Below are 14357 nucleotides of genomic sequence, written 5' to 3' on the forward strand. Positions count from 1 at the left end.
GTTCAGATTGGACATTAGGAAACATTTCTTCACGGAAAGGGTCATGGGGCACCATCAGAGGCTGCCCAGGGAGGGGGTGGAGTCCTCATCCCTGGAGGGGTTTAAAAGATGGGTGGATGAGGTTCTTGGGGATGTGATTTATGAGTGGGACGGATAGGGTTGAGTTTGATGATCTCAAAGGTCTTTTCCAACACAGTGATTCTATGATTTTGAGGTGCAGATCACTCCAACAGGAGCATCTCCATCGCACACCACAGCATCTCCAGGGGTGCTCCCTGTGCCCCCCACTTCTCCCACGCCTCCCCCTGCCCTCCTGCTCCCTCACCTCCCATCCCACCCCATCCCACCCCATCCCACCGGGCTTCCAACCCTGCAGCTCCTGCCTCGCAAACGCGGTGGTGGCCACCAAAGCCACCTTGGCCGAGGGACATCCCGAGAGGGGACACTGCTGTGCCACATCCGGACCAAAACCAGGAGGGGAAAGTCATCCAGAGCCGGAGTGGGGGGAATGAAACCCAACTCCAAAAGCAAACAGGAAACCCCAGATGCCTCTGGGCACCCCCAAACTCCTCTACGTGCCTCCATACAACTTTGGGCACCCCCAAACTCCTCTATGTGCCCCCATACAACTTTGGGCACCCCCAAACTCCTCTACGTGCCTCCATACAACTTTGGGCACCCCCAAACTCCTCTACGTGCCCCCATACAACTTTGGGCACCCCCAAACACCTCTATGTGCCCCCATACAACTTTGGGAACCCCCAAACACCTCTGGATGCCTCCATAAAACTTTGGGCACCCCCAAACTCCTCTATGTGCCCCCATACAACTTTGGGCACCCCCAAACTCCTCTACGCGCCTCCATACAACTTTGGGCACCCCCAAACACCTCTATGTGCCCCCATACAACTTTGAGCACCCCCAAACACTTCTGGGGTACCCTTAAACCCCTCTGGGCACGCCTAAACACCTCTGGGGCACCCTTAAACCCCTCTGGGCACCCCCAAACAGCTCTGGGGCACCCTTAAACCCCTCTGGGCACCCCCAAACAGCTCTGGGGTACCCTTAAACCCCTCTGGGCACCCCCAAACACCTCTGGGGTACACTTAAACCCCTCTGGGCACCCCCAAACACCTCTGGGGCACCCTTAAGCCCCTCTGGGTACCCCCAAACACCTCTGGGGTACCCTTAAGCCCCTGTGGGCACCCCCAAAGAACTCTGGGGTACACTTAAACCCCTCTGGGCACCCCTAAACACCTCTGGGGTACCCTTAAACTCCTCTGGGCACCCCCAAACACCTCTGGGGTACACTTAAACCCCTCCGGGCACCCCCAAACACCTCTGGGGTACCCTTAAACCCCTCTGGGCAGCCCCAAACACCTCTGGGGTACCCTTAAACCCCTCTAGGCACCCCCAAACATCTCTGGGGTACACTTAAACCCCTCTGGGCACCCCTAAACACCTCTGGGGTACACTTAAACCCCTCTGGGGTACCCTTAAACCCCTCTAGGCACCCCCAAACACCCCTGGGACCCCCCTTTTCCTTTGATTTTGGACCAGGCTGTGAGGATGCTCCCCTTTTTCGGGGTGTGTGGGGGGGCTGCAAGGATGGGTGTGGATGAGGACCCCCACTGGAAAACCCACCTCAAAAATGCTGATCCCCCTCTTATAGCCCCCCAACAACCCCCCCTCTCAGGACCCCAATTTTTCCTGGGATTTTGGGGCAAGGCTGGGAGGATGCTCCCCATTTTTTTTTTTGGGGGGGGGCTGCAAGGATGGGGACCCCACTTGCAGCCACAGGTTGTGATGGCAGAAAGCGGGGGGAGGGGGGAACAGGGGGAATTGGGGGTGCAGGGCGCTCTCTTTGCAGGGATTAATAATCAGAGGAGGGAAAAAGGCAGTGTTTGGGGGAAAAAAGGGTTAAAGCAGCGGAGGAGAAGAGGTGAAGGCCGAGGGCTGGCGGAAAGGGGGGGGGAAAAGAGGGAGGAGGGAGGCTGGGGAGAGGGAGGCTGTGCAGAACATCCTGTACCCTCCTGGTAAAAACAGCCCAGGCCGGGGGGGGGGGGGGGAACAGGGAAGAGGGGGGGGGAGGGATAGAGAAAACCTTCCATCCAACCCCCCCCAGGAGAAAGGGAGACATTGGGGGGACCCCCAGGGGAGAGGGTGCAAATTGGGGTGCAAACCTAGTGGGGGGGGGGGGAGAATAGGGGTCCCCCCCCCATGGCAACCCTTCAGCCTGGTTGCTTTTTAACCATGGGGAGACCCTAAGCAAAGCAAGAGGGGGGGAAAAAAAAGGGGGGCACCCTAATTCTTGCACCCCTTCATCAGGCAGGGTGAAATGAGGTCCCTCGGGGGGAGTGGGGGGTGCACCCCATGTGTGTCCCCCCCCCCCAGCTTAAATGTGACACAAGGGTCACATTATTTTACCCTCATTGCTTTTTGACCAAGTGGGGAGGACCCTGTGCAAAGCAATTTGGGGGGGTTGGGGAAGGAAGGGGTACCCCAGTGCTTGTTTAGGATGAACTGAGGTCCCAAGAGAGAGGGGGTGGGGGTGTCCCCCAGCTCCAAACAGGGTGTGTATGTGGGGGTACACACACCAGGGTCACCCCACAGCTGGGGATGGGGTTACCTTAGCTGCCATGGAAAGTGGGGTGCAACCCTGGTGATGGCTGAGACCGGGGGCTTTTGGGGTGCCCCCTCCCCATGGCACCCCTTCACCCTTTATATTCCTCCTCCTCATCTTTTAGCCTTGTGCAAAGCAGGGGGGGAGGAAGGGGTACCCAATTCTTGCCCCCCATCATTCAATCTTGTGTGTGTGTGTCCCCCAAACTCCAAACAGGGGACAGAGAGGACACCGCGGTCATATTTTTTCAGCCTTATTGCTTTTTAACTGGGGGGGGGGACCCTGTGCAAAGCAGGTGGGGAGGAAGGGGCACCCCAATTCTTGCACCCCATCATCACCCTGGCGGGGGGGGGGGTTGCATCCCCCCGTGTCCCTTAGGGATGCCCCCACTTAAGGATGCCAAAACCCGCCTGTGGGAGGATGCCCTGTTTGCACCCCCATCTCTCAGCTCAGGGTGCCCCCCCCGCCCCCCCCCAGGTCCCCAGGGCTGGCAGCACCCCACATGCTCCGGGGGGCCCCTTCCTGTGTTTGTTAAGATGCTGTGAGTCAGGCGTCTGGTTTTCGGTTTAAACCAATATTTACCACCCCAGAGCTGCCAAAATAAAGCCACCAATTCACCAGGAAATAGAAGACTGAGATAGTGGGGGGCATGTGCGTGTGTGTCCCCCCCTCTCCCAGCACAGCCACCCCCTTCCCACCTCTCTGTTGCCCCCATCCTCCTCCTGCCAACGTAGGGACACCCCAAAAACGAGGGCACCCCAAAATCATCATCCACACCAGGAGTTGGCCCAGCTTTAGCCCCCCCCCTAAATACTTGTACCCCCCCCCCCCAGAAGGGGGTGACCCCCAAAGTGGGGCTCAGGGGGTGTCAGGGCTGCAGGACTGGGTGTATTTCAGTGCCCCCCCCAAGGCTGAGCTGCCCTGGGATTTGGGGGGGTTCCTGCTAGGTTTGGGGGGGGGGGGGGTCCCCAGGGCTGGGGGGGCGCAGGCGGCGGGCACGCTGCGGCTGCCCTCTGCTGGTCCCAGCACCACCAGAGCCTGAGCAGTGGCCGCATCCTGCACGAGCCAAAGATGCAAAGCCCAAGCGAAGCTGGTCCCAGCTCCCAGTATCCCCAGTATGGCCCCTGGGTGATGGCAGGTCCCCACTGGTGTGGACCTTGTGCAGATGAGGGGGGGTGAGGGAGAGCCCCCCATGTCCCCTCGCTGTGCCCAGGCCTGCCTGTTTGCTGCAGGAGAGGGGCTGCTGGTCCTGTGCCCATCACCCCCCTTCCTCCAGGCTTCATCCTGCATCCATGAGGACATCAAACTGGTCGCCACCTGCTGTGATGAGACTGTGACCCTCAAAGCTTTCGTCACCCACCACAAGATTAAACCTAAGAGGCAGCTCCGTGGTTTCCCCATCCCTCAGTTCCAACTGAGCCGGGTGGCAGGTGCCAGTGGGTCCTTGGAGCATCCCCTGTCCCATCCCTCCATGTCCCCCCTCATGGTGGAACATCCCCCCCCCAAAGCCTTGAGACCCTCCCAGCTGTGTCCCTGGTGTTCTGGCAGCTGCAGCTCCTCCAGCCGCTGCTCTCCTTTGTCTTAGAAAGAAGAGTTTCTGCAGGATGTCCTCAGCTACCCCAACCCCCCACGACCCCCAACCCACTGCAGATCCACCATGGGGGACCCTTGGAGCGATGAGGACCTGGAGCTGTGGGTGCCCGGTGCTCATCCTGCCCCCACGGTTAGAAACCCATGGGGTGAAGACGGCACTGGAGAAGCCACAAACCCACCCTCTGGTGACTCCTCCATCTCCTGCTGCCCCCTCCAGCCCTGCAGCACGTTTGTGTCCCCTCCCCACGCCCAAATGTTGGGTCGGAGCTGGCGTCACCCCCTGTGCTGGGCACAGCTCCACGGGATGCAGAGTTAAGGGGATTTGCCCCCTCGCTGCCAACCGGAGCTGCTCCCAGCACCACCTCGCCCCAGATCCAGCCGGAATTCCTGAAGCTTCTCACAGCTGGAGAAGATGCTTTGTGAGATGCTGGTGGAGGTGCTGCATGAGAGGACCTCATGGCTCGTACGACTGCTGCCCATATGGGATCCTATTCAAGGAGGACTTGTACCTGGCCAACCACCTCCTGGCAACATCTGCCCACCACGAGGAGATGCAGTTCCCACGCATGGGGTCATCCAGAGCCCACAGTGTGCCGGACACAACCACCAAACACCCCGAGCACCCACAGCTTTGATCCCCACCTTCAAGTCCCTCTTCTCCAGTGACAAATCTTTTCCAGGGGTGTTTCCAACCAGAGCAGCTGCAGCAGCAAATAAATTGAGTCCAGGACAACGTGAGCAGCTCCCTCAGATCCTGGAGCTGCTGCATCTTCCCCTGCACCCCCTTTGCTAAGGCTCCCCCCGAGCAGAGCTCGCCCCACGGCTCCCCGCTGGCCCGGCTTCTTCTACAACTGCGTATGATGTGCACACGTAGGATCATCGAATCATGGAATGGGTTGGGTTGGGAGGGACCTCAAAGCCCATCCAGTTCCACCCAATGCCATGGGCAGGGACACCTCCCACTGGATCAGAGGCTCCAAGCCCCATCCAACCTGGCCTGGAACCCCTCCAGGGATGGGGCAGCCACCACTGCTCTGGGCAACCTGGGGCTCCCCACCTTCTCAGAAGAACATTTCTTCCTAAGTTCTCATCTCAATCTTCCCCCTTCCAATTTAAAGCCATTCCCCCTCATCCCATCCCTGCCCTCCCTGATCCAGAGCCCCTCCCCAGCTTTCCTGGAGCCCCTTTCAAGTACTGGAAGATGCTCTAAGGTCTCCTCACAGCCTTCTTTTCTCCAGGCTGGACAACCCCAACTCTCTGAGTCTGTCATTGCGTAGGCAAAGCCACCACATCCTTGCAGATTTTTCCAGGACCTTCTAGCCCTGCTGTCCCATCCCAGGCTGGAAGGATACATCAAGTGAAAAGCCCAGCTTGCAGCTCACAGCAGATGCTCTTTACTGGACCCCCTGTAGCCGGAGCGATGCAGACAAGTCCGGGTATCCCCGGGGGTGGGGAAAGGCGAGGGCAGCACAGGGAAGCCCCAGGGATTCTTTTTCCTTCACTGCAACCCTTTGGATCCCCGGCTGTCCTTGCAGATGCCGAAGTTGCTGTTGGTGATGGACCCTATGATGGTCTTATCAGAATCGCAGGTCAAGCCGCTCTCGCAGGGACAGTTGTAGTAGACCCCATAGAGGCTCTGCGAGGAACCGAGGCACGGTGCAGCTCCAGGGAGAGGACCTCATCCCTGGCTGCCCCCGGGAGAAGGGGAACACGTACCTTTGGCGAGCACTCCTGGAATTCGGCCGCCTTCGGTGCGCATCGGGCCATGCTGAGGCCACCGTTGCGGTGGCAGCAGCCGCTCTTGCATTGGGCGCTCTGCATGCACAGCTCGCCGGTGTCCTGTGCCACGAGGCAGGGGGTGAGCACCAGGTCCCTCTCTGTCCCCACCTAATCCCTCCCAGCTCTGGGTCCAGGGGGGGGTTTGGGTGGGTGTCGGGCATCAGCTCTGCCTTTGGGCTGGAGCTCAGCACACCTGAACCTCCTGCCTGCAGGTTTTGCCTTAGTCCAGTCCAAAACACCACCCGCAGAAGGGCTGTTTTCTGCCCGGCTCATGGGAACGGGGCTGAAACACCACAGAGAAAGCATCCTCCCTTCCCCATTCCCTGCGAACCCTCCCGGGAGAGGGGCTCCATGGGTGCAGGCTGCAAAGAGCTTCAATCTCATCCGCTTTCAGGCTTCCTCGTCCTTTTGCTCAGCTGCTTTCATGGACCCTGAGATCCCTCACAACCCTGGAAAATCCAGCACACAATCTCCACCTGCCTCAGTTTCCCCAGATGCAAATAAGTTTTGCTCTTGGTGGCTGTGGCCATCACCTTGGGATGTCCAAAGGACCACAGACCCCTCCAGCCTACCCAACACATCGCTCGGGACATCCTGTGCCGAGGGCCGGGCCACTGTCCCTCTTACCAAGTTGAAGATGAGCCCTCGGGCGTGCGGAGCAGGCAAAGCCGGTGCCAGGAGCAGCAGGACCAGGAACAGGCAGAGGGGCAGCTCGTTGGCCATGGTGGGCTCGCTAATGTCTTCTCCTTGGGGCCAGCGGGTGCTTTATAGCGGGCACCTCCGTCAGCTGAAGTGGCTCCTCCTATCACACCCCAACTCGTGGCATTGGGGCAGCGCCACGTCGCCCTGCCCGGGGCTGGAAAACAGCGATGCCAAGCGGTGCCATGATGGGAACGTCTCGGGGTGTCCCCAGGTGACCGTCCTCCACCAGCAAGGCCAATCTGCCCTTTGGCAGCTCCTCCAGCCAAAGTCAACGTGAAGTAAGAGTGCTTCTATCCTTCACCGGACAAGATTTCCAGTCCTCTCTCCTCTCCTTCCCTCTGACCTCCAAGAAGCCGAGGTTCTCCAAGACTGGCTGATGGGTTCATGGGCAATCACGAGATGACACTGTGGGAAAGCAGCCACCCCCAGATCCTCTATCGGTTGAACATGATGATCGCAGGTGCCAAGAAACCTTCTTGAGAAAACCCAAAGCAAGGCAGGAGTGAGCACTCCCTCCCGCCAGCGTCCTGCCCGCCCCGATCGGTGCTCTGGAGCCCACTGAGGTCCCCCATCCCATGGGTCACCATTGCACCCTGCCCTGCCAGGTGTTTGCTCGCAGCGTTCCACGCTCAGGAAAGGAAAACAGCCCTGGGAATGGCACAGCTTTTCACACCGGCGTTGGCCCGGCTGCTCCGGCAATGATTAACCTCTGGGCAGGTGACACTGGGGCTGGCGCTGGCCGTGGGTTGGCTGGTGACCTGGCATGTGGTATATGGACCCTCCGGCAGGAGCTGAGCCTCTGTAGTCCCTCGGGAAGATGTGGCTCCTGGAGAAAGTCCCAAGGTGGCCAAAAGTGGTGGGTTTTGCACTTGGGTGACAGCAACCCCACAGAGCTCCAGGCTTGGGGGAGAGCGGCTGCAAAGCTGCCCGGTGGAAAAGACCTTGGGGTGTTGGTTGATAACGACTGAACACGAGCCAGCAGCAGCCCAGGTGGTCAAGAGGGCCACCAGCATCCTGGCTTGGATCAGCCATGGGGTGGCCAGCAGGAGCGGGGAAGGGATCGACCCCTGGACTCGGTGCTGGTGAGGCTGAACCTCAAATCCAGGGTTCAGTTTTGGGCCCCTCAATCCAAGAAGGACATTGAAGGGCTGGAACGTGTATGGAGAAGGGAACAGAGCTGTGAAGGGTCTGGAGAACAGGGATTCTGGGAGCAGCAGAGGGCCCTGGGACTGTTTAGCCTGGAGAAGAGGAGGCTGAGGGGAGACCTCATCGCTCTCTGCAGCTCCTGGAGAGGAGATTGGAGCCAGGCGGGTGTTGGGCTCTTCTCCCATGTAACAAGGGACAGGATGAAAGCAAACATGCTGAAATTGCACTAGGAGAGGTTTAGATTGGATATTAGGAAAAGATTCTTCAGTGAAGGAGCGGTGAAGCCCTGGCAGAGGCTGCCCAGGGCAGTGGTGGATTCTCCATCCATGGAGGGGTTCAGAAACCATGTGGTCGTTGGATTTGTGGACACGGTTTAGCAGGGATGGTCAGGTTGGGCTGATGGTTGGACTGGATGAGCTTAGAGGGCTTTTCCAATCTCAATTCTATGGTTCTAAGCCCACCGCGTTACACTGTGCTCTCTGCAGCTCCTGGAAAGGAGGTTGTGGTGAGGTGGGTGTTGGGCTCTTCTCCCAAGCCACAGGGGATGGGATGAGAGGAAATGGCCTCAAGTTGCACCAGGGGAGGGTTAGACTGGATATTCAGTTTTGTGCTCATCTCAGGGGCACATCCTGGGGACACACGGTGCATCCCAGGGGGGACAAAGTCATCCCAAGGGCACATCCTGGGAGCATAGCCCGGCAAAACAGGGTCTGTCCCAGGGGTATATCCCAGGGGTATATCCCAGGGACATAGGAAAGACCCCAGGGACACATCCCAGGGGTGCAGGGCACACCCCAAGGGCTCATCCTACGGACACGTCCCAGGGACACAGTGTGCATCCTGGGAGCATCCCAGAGCCATATCCTAGGGACACGGAGCGCATCCCAGAGGCACATCCCGGGGGTGCAGGGCACATTCCAAGGGCTCATCCCGAGAGCATCTCAGGAGCATTCCAGAGCCGTATCGCGGGGATACAGGGCGCATCCTTCATCCCAGTGGTGTATCCCGGGGATAGAGGGTACATCCTTCATCCCAGAGCCGTATCCCGGGGACGCAAGACGCATCTCGGGAGCATTCCAGAGGAGTTTCCCGGGGATATAGGGCGCGTCCTAGAGGCGCATCCCGGGGGTGCAGGGCACATTCCCAAGGGCTCATCCCGAGAGCATCCCAGAGCCGATTCCCGGGGATACAGGGCGCATCCTTCATCCCAGAGCCATATCCCGGGGATATAGGGCGCATCCCAGGAGCATCCCAGAGCTGTATCTCGGGGATAGAGGGCATATCCTTCATCCCAGAGCCATATCCCGGGGACACAGGGCTCATCTTTCATCCCAGAGCCATATCCCGGGGACACAGGGCTCATTCTTCATCCCAGAGCCATATCCCGGGGATACAGGGTGCATCCTTCATCCCAGAGCCATATCCCGGGGACAGAGAGTGCATCCTTCATCCCAGAGCCGTATCCCGGGGACACAGGGCTCATCCCAGGAGCATCCCAGAGCTGTATCCCGGGGTCGCAGGTGCATCCCGGGTCAGACCCCATTCCCCCCGCTCGGAGGGGGCTCTCTCTGCCCAAGGGCGGTCCTTTCCCCCCCCGCAGCCCCCCCCTCCCGCCGGGGCGGGGCCCCCCGGTGCCGGTGCCGGTGCCCCCGCCATGCCCAAGCTGCTGCCGGCGCAGGAGGCGGCTCGGATCTACCACACCAACTATGTGAGGAACGCACGGGCCATGGGGGTGCTCTGGGCTCTCTTCACCCTCTGCTTCTCCATCCTGATGGTGGTGACCTTCATCCAGCCCTACTGGATCGGCGACAGCATCGACACGCCGCAAGCCGGTTACTTCGGCCTCTTCTCCTACTGCATCGGCAACGCGCTCACCGGAGAGCTCATCTGCAAAGGCAGCCCCCTCGACTTCGGCACCATCCCTTCCAGCGCCTTCAAAACTGCCATGTTCTTCGTCGGCATCTCCACCTTCCTCATCATCGGCTCCATCCTCTGCTTCAGCCTCTTCTTCTTCTGCAACGCAGCCACCGTCTATAAAGTCTGCGCTTGGATGCAGCTGGCGGCAGGTGAGCGGGGCTGGGGGTGATGCTCGGGGGCTGCCGCTGGTCCAACCACAGCTGCTTTTCCCTCCCTGCCCTCCCCTTGGCTCTTCCTGGGGGAGTCTGGCCGGGAAAAGGACACCAGCACAACCCTCATACCCCATTTCCTCCCCTTTAGTGGTTACCAGGAGGGATTTTACAGTGTCAGAGTAATTGAGATCAAACAGTCTCGCTGTGCGTTGGGGGATGCTCTTCACCGCGTGCAAAACCAACAGCCCAACACAGCCCCTTCCCGCTTACCTGGGCTCTCTCCTCCAGCCATCGCCCCACGGGTCGCGGCTTCAGAGCATCAGAGCACCAAACGCTGCAGGGGATCCTGCAGGAATTAATGAGGGATAATGTTTCCTGGGTTATTTGGTGCCTGTGGTACCTCCTGCGGCAACCGGTGACTCCCTCAGAGAACGACAGACAGGGGGAGGTGGAACGGGAGGAGGAGACTCACCATAGGGTTTGATATCATCACCCACGTTTTCCTACTCTTCTGCTCATCCCTCTGCTCATTCCTGCGCATCCCCAGCCTTTCCCATCCCTCCCTCAATGCAACGAGACACCTGAGGCACCTGTAATTCAGCTGCTGCCTTGGAAGCCTCAGCTGAAACTCAACACCCACTCTTTTGCTGCTCCTGCATCATTTATGACCGTCCGCATCCCTCGGGCACCGCGAATGAAACCCTGCGGGAGGACGGCTGTGGCGTGGGGGTGGCTCAAGAAAGGAGCTCAAGCGAAGATTTACCTAAGAGGCTTAGGGCAGCTCAGCCTCGCAGGGAGGCAGCGCAGGGAAAGGCTTTGCTTTCGTAGGTGAGGCTTTCCATATGGGTTTTGTGCTGGATGCAGGAGAAAAACCCAGCCCAGGCAGCTCCATCCACGCGGATGAGCCTGAATAAACCCCCACCAGCCCAGTTTCTCCACATCAATCGGGCTCTCCGGAGCTTTGGAGCCACCACCGGGTGCTGCAGGTGCTGCTGCGGTGCTGGGAGTGGTTTTAGAACCGGAGCAGGTGATGAGCAGATCCGTTTTCTGACCTTTGCTCTGCACCAAGTGTGCGTTTTCGTGGGAGAAGCAATTTCTTTCCAGCTTCCTCCATTTCTCCACGCCCCTCCTCTCTGTTAGCTACGGGGAAAAGTAATTAAGTAGAAAAGAAACCAGCTGCTCCTCAGGGATGCTCTGTGCAGGCGTAGGAAGCTGCCTGCTGGCCTTGCCTCTCTCCTGGCCCCAAACCAAGGGGAAAAACCATTGGCAAAGGGTGAGGCAACCACTCCGAAAGCATTTTCTGGCTTAGCGAGCGCCCAGCGATGGAGAAAAGGCTGTGATACGGCGCAGGGAGCATCTCACCGCTGCAGGAGGGGATGCCCATGGAGGGCAGGAGCAAACGGCCGCTCACCCAGAGCTCCGATTATTTCTTGCATGGGATGAACCTGAGAGATCCTCACACTCGTGTGAGAAGACAACAAAGCCCGGGGACTTCCATGCTCTGCACCAAGAGAAGAGCGGAGAATGCAAAGCACCTCTGTTAATCACATCCCAAAGTCTTGTGGATGAGCTTGGCTCTTCTCCCTGCTGAACTCCGTTGCTCTCGTCCAGCAAATACAACAACGAATTCTCCGAGCGTGTAGGGAGAGGGGGGAAAAAAGCACTTCTGGGATATGAGCCGCTTGGCTGGAAACGGCCCTTCGGCAGCTCGCGCTGGGTTTGTTGCAACTCCCATGGCAAAGCCACAAGGTCGATGATGTGCCAAGGGCCGCGTGGCCGGGCTGGAGCGGCCGTCGAGGTCGTGTGTGCGAGGAGAACGGCTGCACGAGGAGCCGGTGGCTCACGGCCGGGCTGGAACCACCCCAGCTGAACAAGCAGAATTCATCTGCCTGCAAAGCTGCGACCTCGGCAGAGCATAAGCTGAAATCCAGCTACGCACGGGGCAATAATAAGGTTCCTTACCTTGTACAGACTAAATCCATCCCAGTTTTGTTCTTTGAAGTGACAGCCAGGGATGCACGCGGAGGGAGGAGAGATGTTGCCTGGGTAACGCGATGATGGGAGATGCTGCTGCGGCGCATCCTTGCTGGATAGCAGCATGCCGAGCTCATGGGAAGGCAGAGTGCTCTATCCTGCTCCTTCCCACCTGCAGCAAGCGTGGATGAAGCAGAACCCATGGGTGTGGGGAATGTTTAAACCTAGTTAGATGATCCGTAGCATTTATCTGGTTTGCAGCATTGTGGTTGTGGCCGGATGCAGCCACGCTGTGCCCCTCCACGTGCGGTATTGGCTCAGCAGGTATTGTTATTAGATGGGCTGAGAGAGTTGGGGGTGTTCAGCCTGGAGAAAAGAAAGGTGCAGGGAGACCTTAGAGCAGCTTCCAGTGCTGAAAGGGGCTCCAGGAGAGCTGGAGAGGGGCTCTTGGAGGGCAGGGAGGGGATGAGGGGAATGGTTTTCAGCTGAAAGAAGGGAGATTGAGATGAGATCTTAGGAAGAAATTCTTCATTTTGAGGATTTTGCCCAGGTTGCCCAGAGCAGTGGTGGCTGCCCCATCCCTGGAGGGGTTCCAGGCCAGGTTGGATGGGGTTTGGAGCCCCTGATCCAGCGGGAGGTGTCCCTGCCCATGGCAGGGGGTGGAACTGGATGGGCTTTGAGGTCCCTTCCAACCCAAACCATTCCATGATTCTGACATGTGGCTGTTGTAACACCTCCCTCTCCTCACAGCGACCGGGCTGATGATCGGCTGCCTCATCTACCCCGACGGCTGGGACTCGAGCGAGGTGAAGCGCATGTGTGGGGACAAGACAGACAAATACACCCTGGGTGCCTGCACCGTGCGCTGGGCGTACATCCTCTGCATCATCGGCATCCTCGACGCTCTCATCCTCTCCTTCTTGGCCTTTGTGTTGGGGAACCGGCAGGACAACCTCCTCCCTTCTGATTTTAAAGTGGAAAGTAAAGGTAAAGGTAGTGCAGCTGAGGTCTGAGCCCATCCCGCTGCAGAGCGTTCCCACCCAGCCGCCGCTGGCTGTTAGTTGGGGGCTGGTGGCATCCTCCAGTGGGAGAAGAACAGTAAAGACAGCCTCATCCCTGTGTTGTTATTCCTGTAACCCATTAACACTGTAATAATCTTTGTTTTACAGAAGAAGAGGGCAATGACTGACAGAACTCATCACCATGTAAGTGCTGCCCGCGGTGGTTTTGAACCTTTCTTCCCAGCAAAGAATCACAGAATCACCAGGTTGGAAAGGACCCATTGGATCATGGAGTCCAACCATTCCTAACACTCCCTAAACCATGTCCCTCAGCACTTCATCCACCCGTTCCTTAAACACCTCCAGGGAAGACGACTCAACCCCCTCCCTGGGCAGCTGTTCCAGTGCCCGATGACTCTTTCCGTGAAGAATTTTTTTCTGATATCCAACCTGACCCTCCCCTGACGGAGCTTGAGGCCATTCCCCCTTGTCCTGTCCCCTGTCACTGGGGAGAAGAGCCCAGCTCCCTCCTCTCCACAACCTCCTTTCAGGTAGTTGTAGAGAGCAATAAGGTCTCCCCTCAGCCCCCTCTTCTCAAGGCTCTCTCAGCCGCTCCTCGTCAGACGTTCTCCAGCCCCTCACCAGCTTCGTTGCTCTTCTCTGGACACACTCCAGAGCCTCAACATCCTTCTTGTGGTGAGGGGCCCAGAACTGAACACAGTACTCGAGGTGTGGTCTCACCAGTGCCGAGTACAGAGGGAGAATCCCCTCCCTGGCCCTGCTGGTCACACCTTTTCTGATCCAAGCCAAGATTCCGTTGGCCTTCTTGGCCAGCTGGGCCACCGCTGGCTCATGTTCAGTCAACCATTACCCCCAGGTCCTTCTCCTCCATGCAGCTCTCCAGGCACTCTTCCCCCAGTCTGTAGCGCTGCATAGGGTTGTTGTGCCCCAAGTGCAGGACCCGGCATTTGGCCTTGTTAAACCTCATCCCATTGGTCTCGGCCCAGCAGTCCATCCTGTTCAGATCCCTTTGGAGCCTCCCTACCCTCCAGCAGATCCACACTTCCTCCCAGCTTAGTGTCATCTGCAAACTTGCTGAGGGTGCACTCAATGCCTTCATCCAGGTCATTGATAAAGACATTGAACAGAGCTGGACCCAGTACTGAGCCCTGAGGAACCCCACTTGTGACCGACCTCCAGCTGGAGGTAACTCCATTGACCACCACTCTCTGGGCCATCCAACCAGTTCTCAACCCAGGAGTGTGTGCGCCCGTCCAGGCCAGAGGCTGACAGTTTCTGAAGCAGAAGCACGCTGCGATGTCGCTGGTGTAGTTTGATTGCTAAAGCATCGCCAGCTCTGGGGATTTTGGTGCTGTTGTCACAGTGGGTTTAGTTGTGGGCAAAGGGGAAAGCCTTAACTTTGCCTCCTGAAATCAGGAGAACACAAATCCTTGCTCAGCGACAAAATAA

The 14357-nt window shown here is 58.4% G+C and overlaps 2 protein-coding genes across 4 annotated transcripts; one reads left to right on the forward strand and one right to left on the reverse strand.

Annotated features, from left to right (window-relative positions):
- Positions 1-5449: 5449 nt before the first annotated feature.
- Positions 5450-10234, reverse strand: CLPS (colipase). 3 transcript variants are annotated; one of them, XM_054087945.1, is made up of 4 exons: positions 10183-10234; positions 6623-7102; positions 5933-6055; positions 5450-5852 (listed from the first exon to the last, which is right to left on the reverse strand). In XM_054087945.1, exons 2-4 carry the CDS (start codon positions 6716-6718, stop codon positions 5715-5717), a joined length of 357 nt encoding a protein of 118 aa, XP_053943920.1. In that variant the 5' UTR covers positions 6719-7102; positions 10183-10234; the 3' UTR covers positions 5450-5714. The 3 variants fall into 3 exon arrangements, with proteins under 3 accessions (XP_053943920.1, XP_009562830.1, XP_053943918.1); XM_009564535.2 differs by lacking the exon at positions 10183-10234 and having other exon boundaries at positions 6623-7847; XM_054087943.1 differs by lacking the exons at positions 5450-5852; positions 5933-6055 and having other exon boundaries at positions 6728-7982; positions 10183-10222.
- LHFPL5 (LHFPL tetraspan subfamily member 5) lies at positions 9454-13679 on the forward strand. Its single transcript, XM_054087942.1, has 3 exons — positions 9454-9909; positions 12637-12873; positions 13056-13679. The coding sequence occupies exons 1-3, from the start codon at positions 9498-9500 to the stop codon at positions 13073-13075; spliced, it is 669 nt and encodes a 222-aa protein (XP_053943917.1). The 5' UTR covers positions 9454-9497; the 3' UTR covers positions 13076-13679.
- The last annotated feature ends 678 nt before the right edge of the window (positions 13680-14357 follow it).

Source organism: Cuculus canorus, chromosome 24, assembly GCF_017976375.1.
Source record: "Cuculus canorus isolate bCucCan1 chromosome 24, bCucCan1.pri, whole genome shotgun sequence".
In the NCBI taxonomy this organism is placed as follows: Eukaryota; Metazoa; Chordata; class Aves; order Cuculiformes; family Cuculidae; genus Cuculus; species Cuculus canorus.

Coding starts and splice junctions, on each gene's coding strand:
- CLPS (XM_054087943.1), bottom strand. CDS start 10,204: ATGGCTGGAGGAGAGAGCCCAG. Junction 7,983..10,182: donor GGCTGGAGGAGAGAGCCCAG/GTAAGCGGGAAG, acceptor TCTCCTCTCCAG/GAGCTGCAGAGAGCGATGAG.
- LHFPL5 (XM_054087942.1), top strand. CDS start 9,498: ATGCCCAAGCTGCTGCCGGCGCAGGAGGCGGCTCGGATCTACCACACC. Junction 9,910..12,636: donor TTGGATGCAGCTGGCGGCAG/GTGAGCGGGGCT, acceptor CTCTCCTCACAG/CGACCGGGCTGATGATCGGC. Junction 12,874..13,055: donor TTTTAAAGTGGAAAGTAAAG/GTAAAGGTAGTG, acceptor TTTGTTTTACAG/AAGAAGAGGGCAATGACTGA.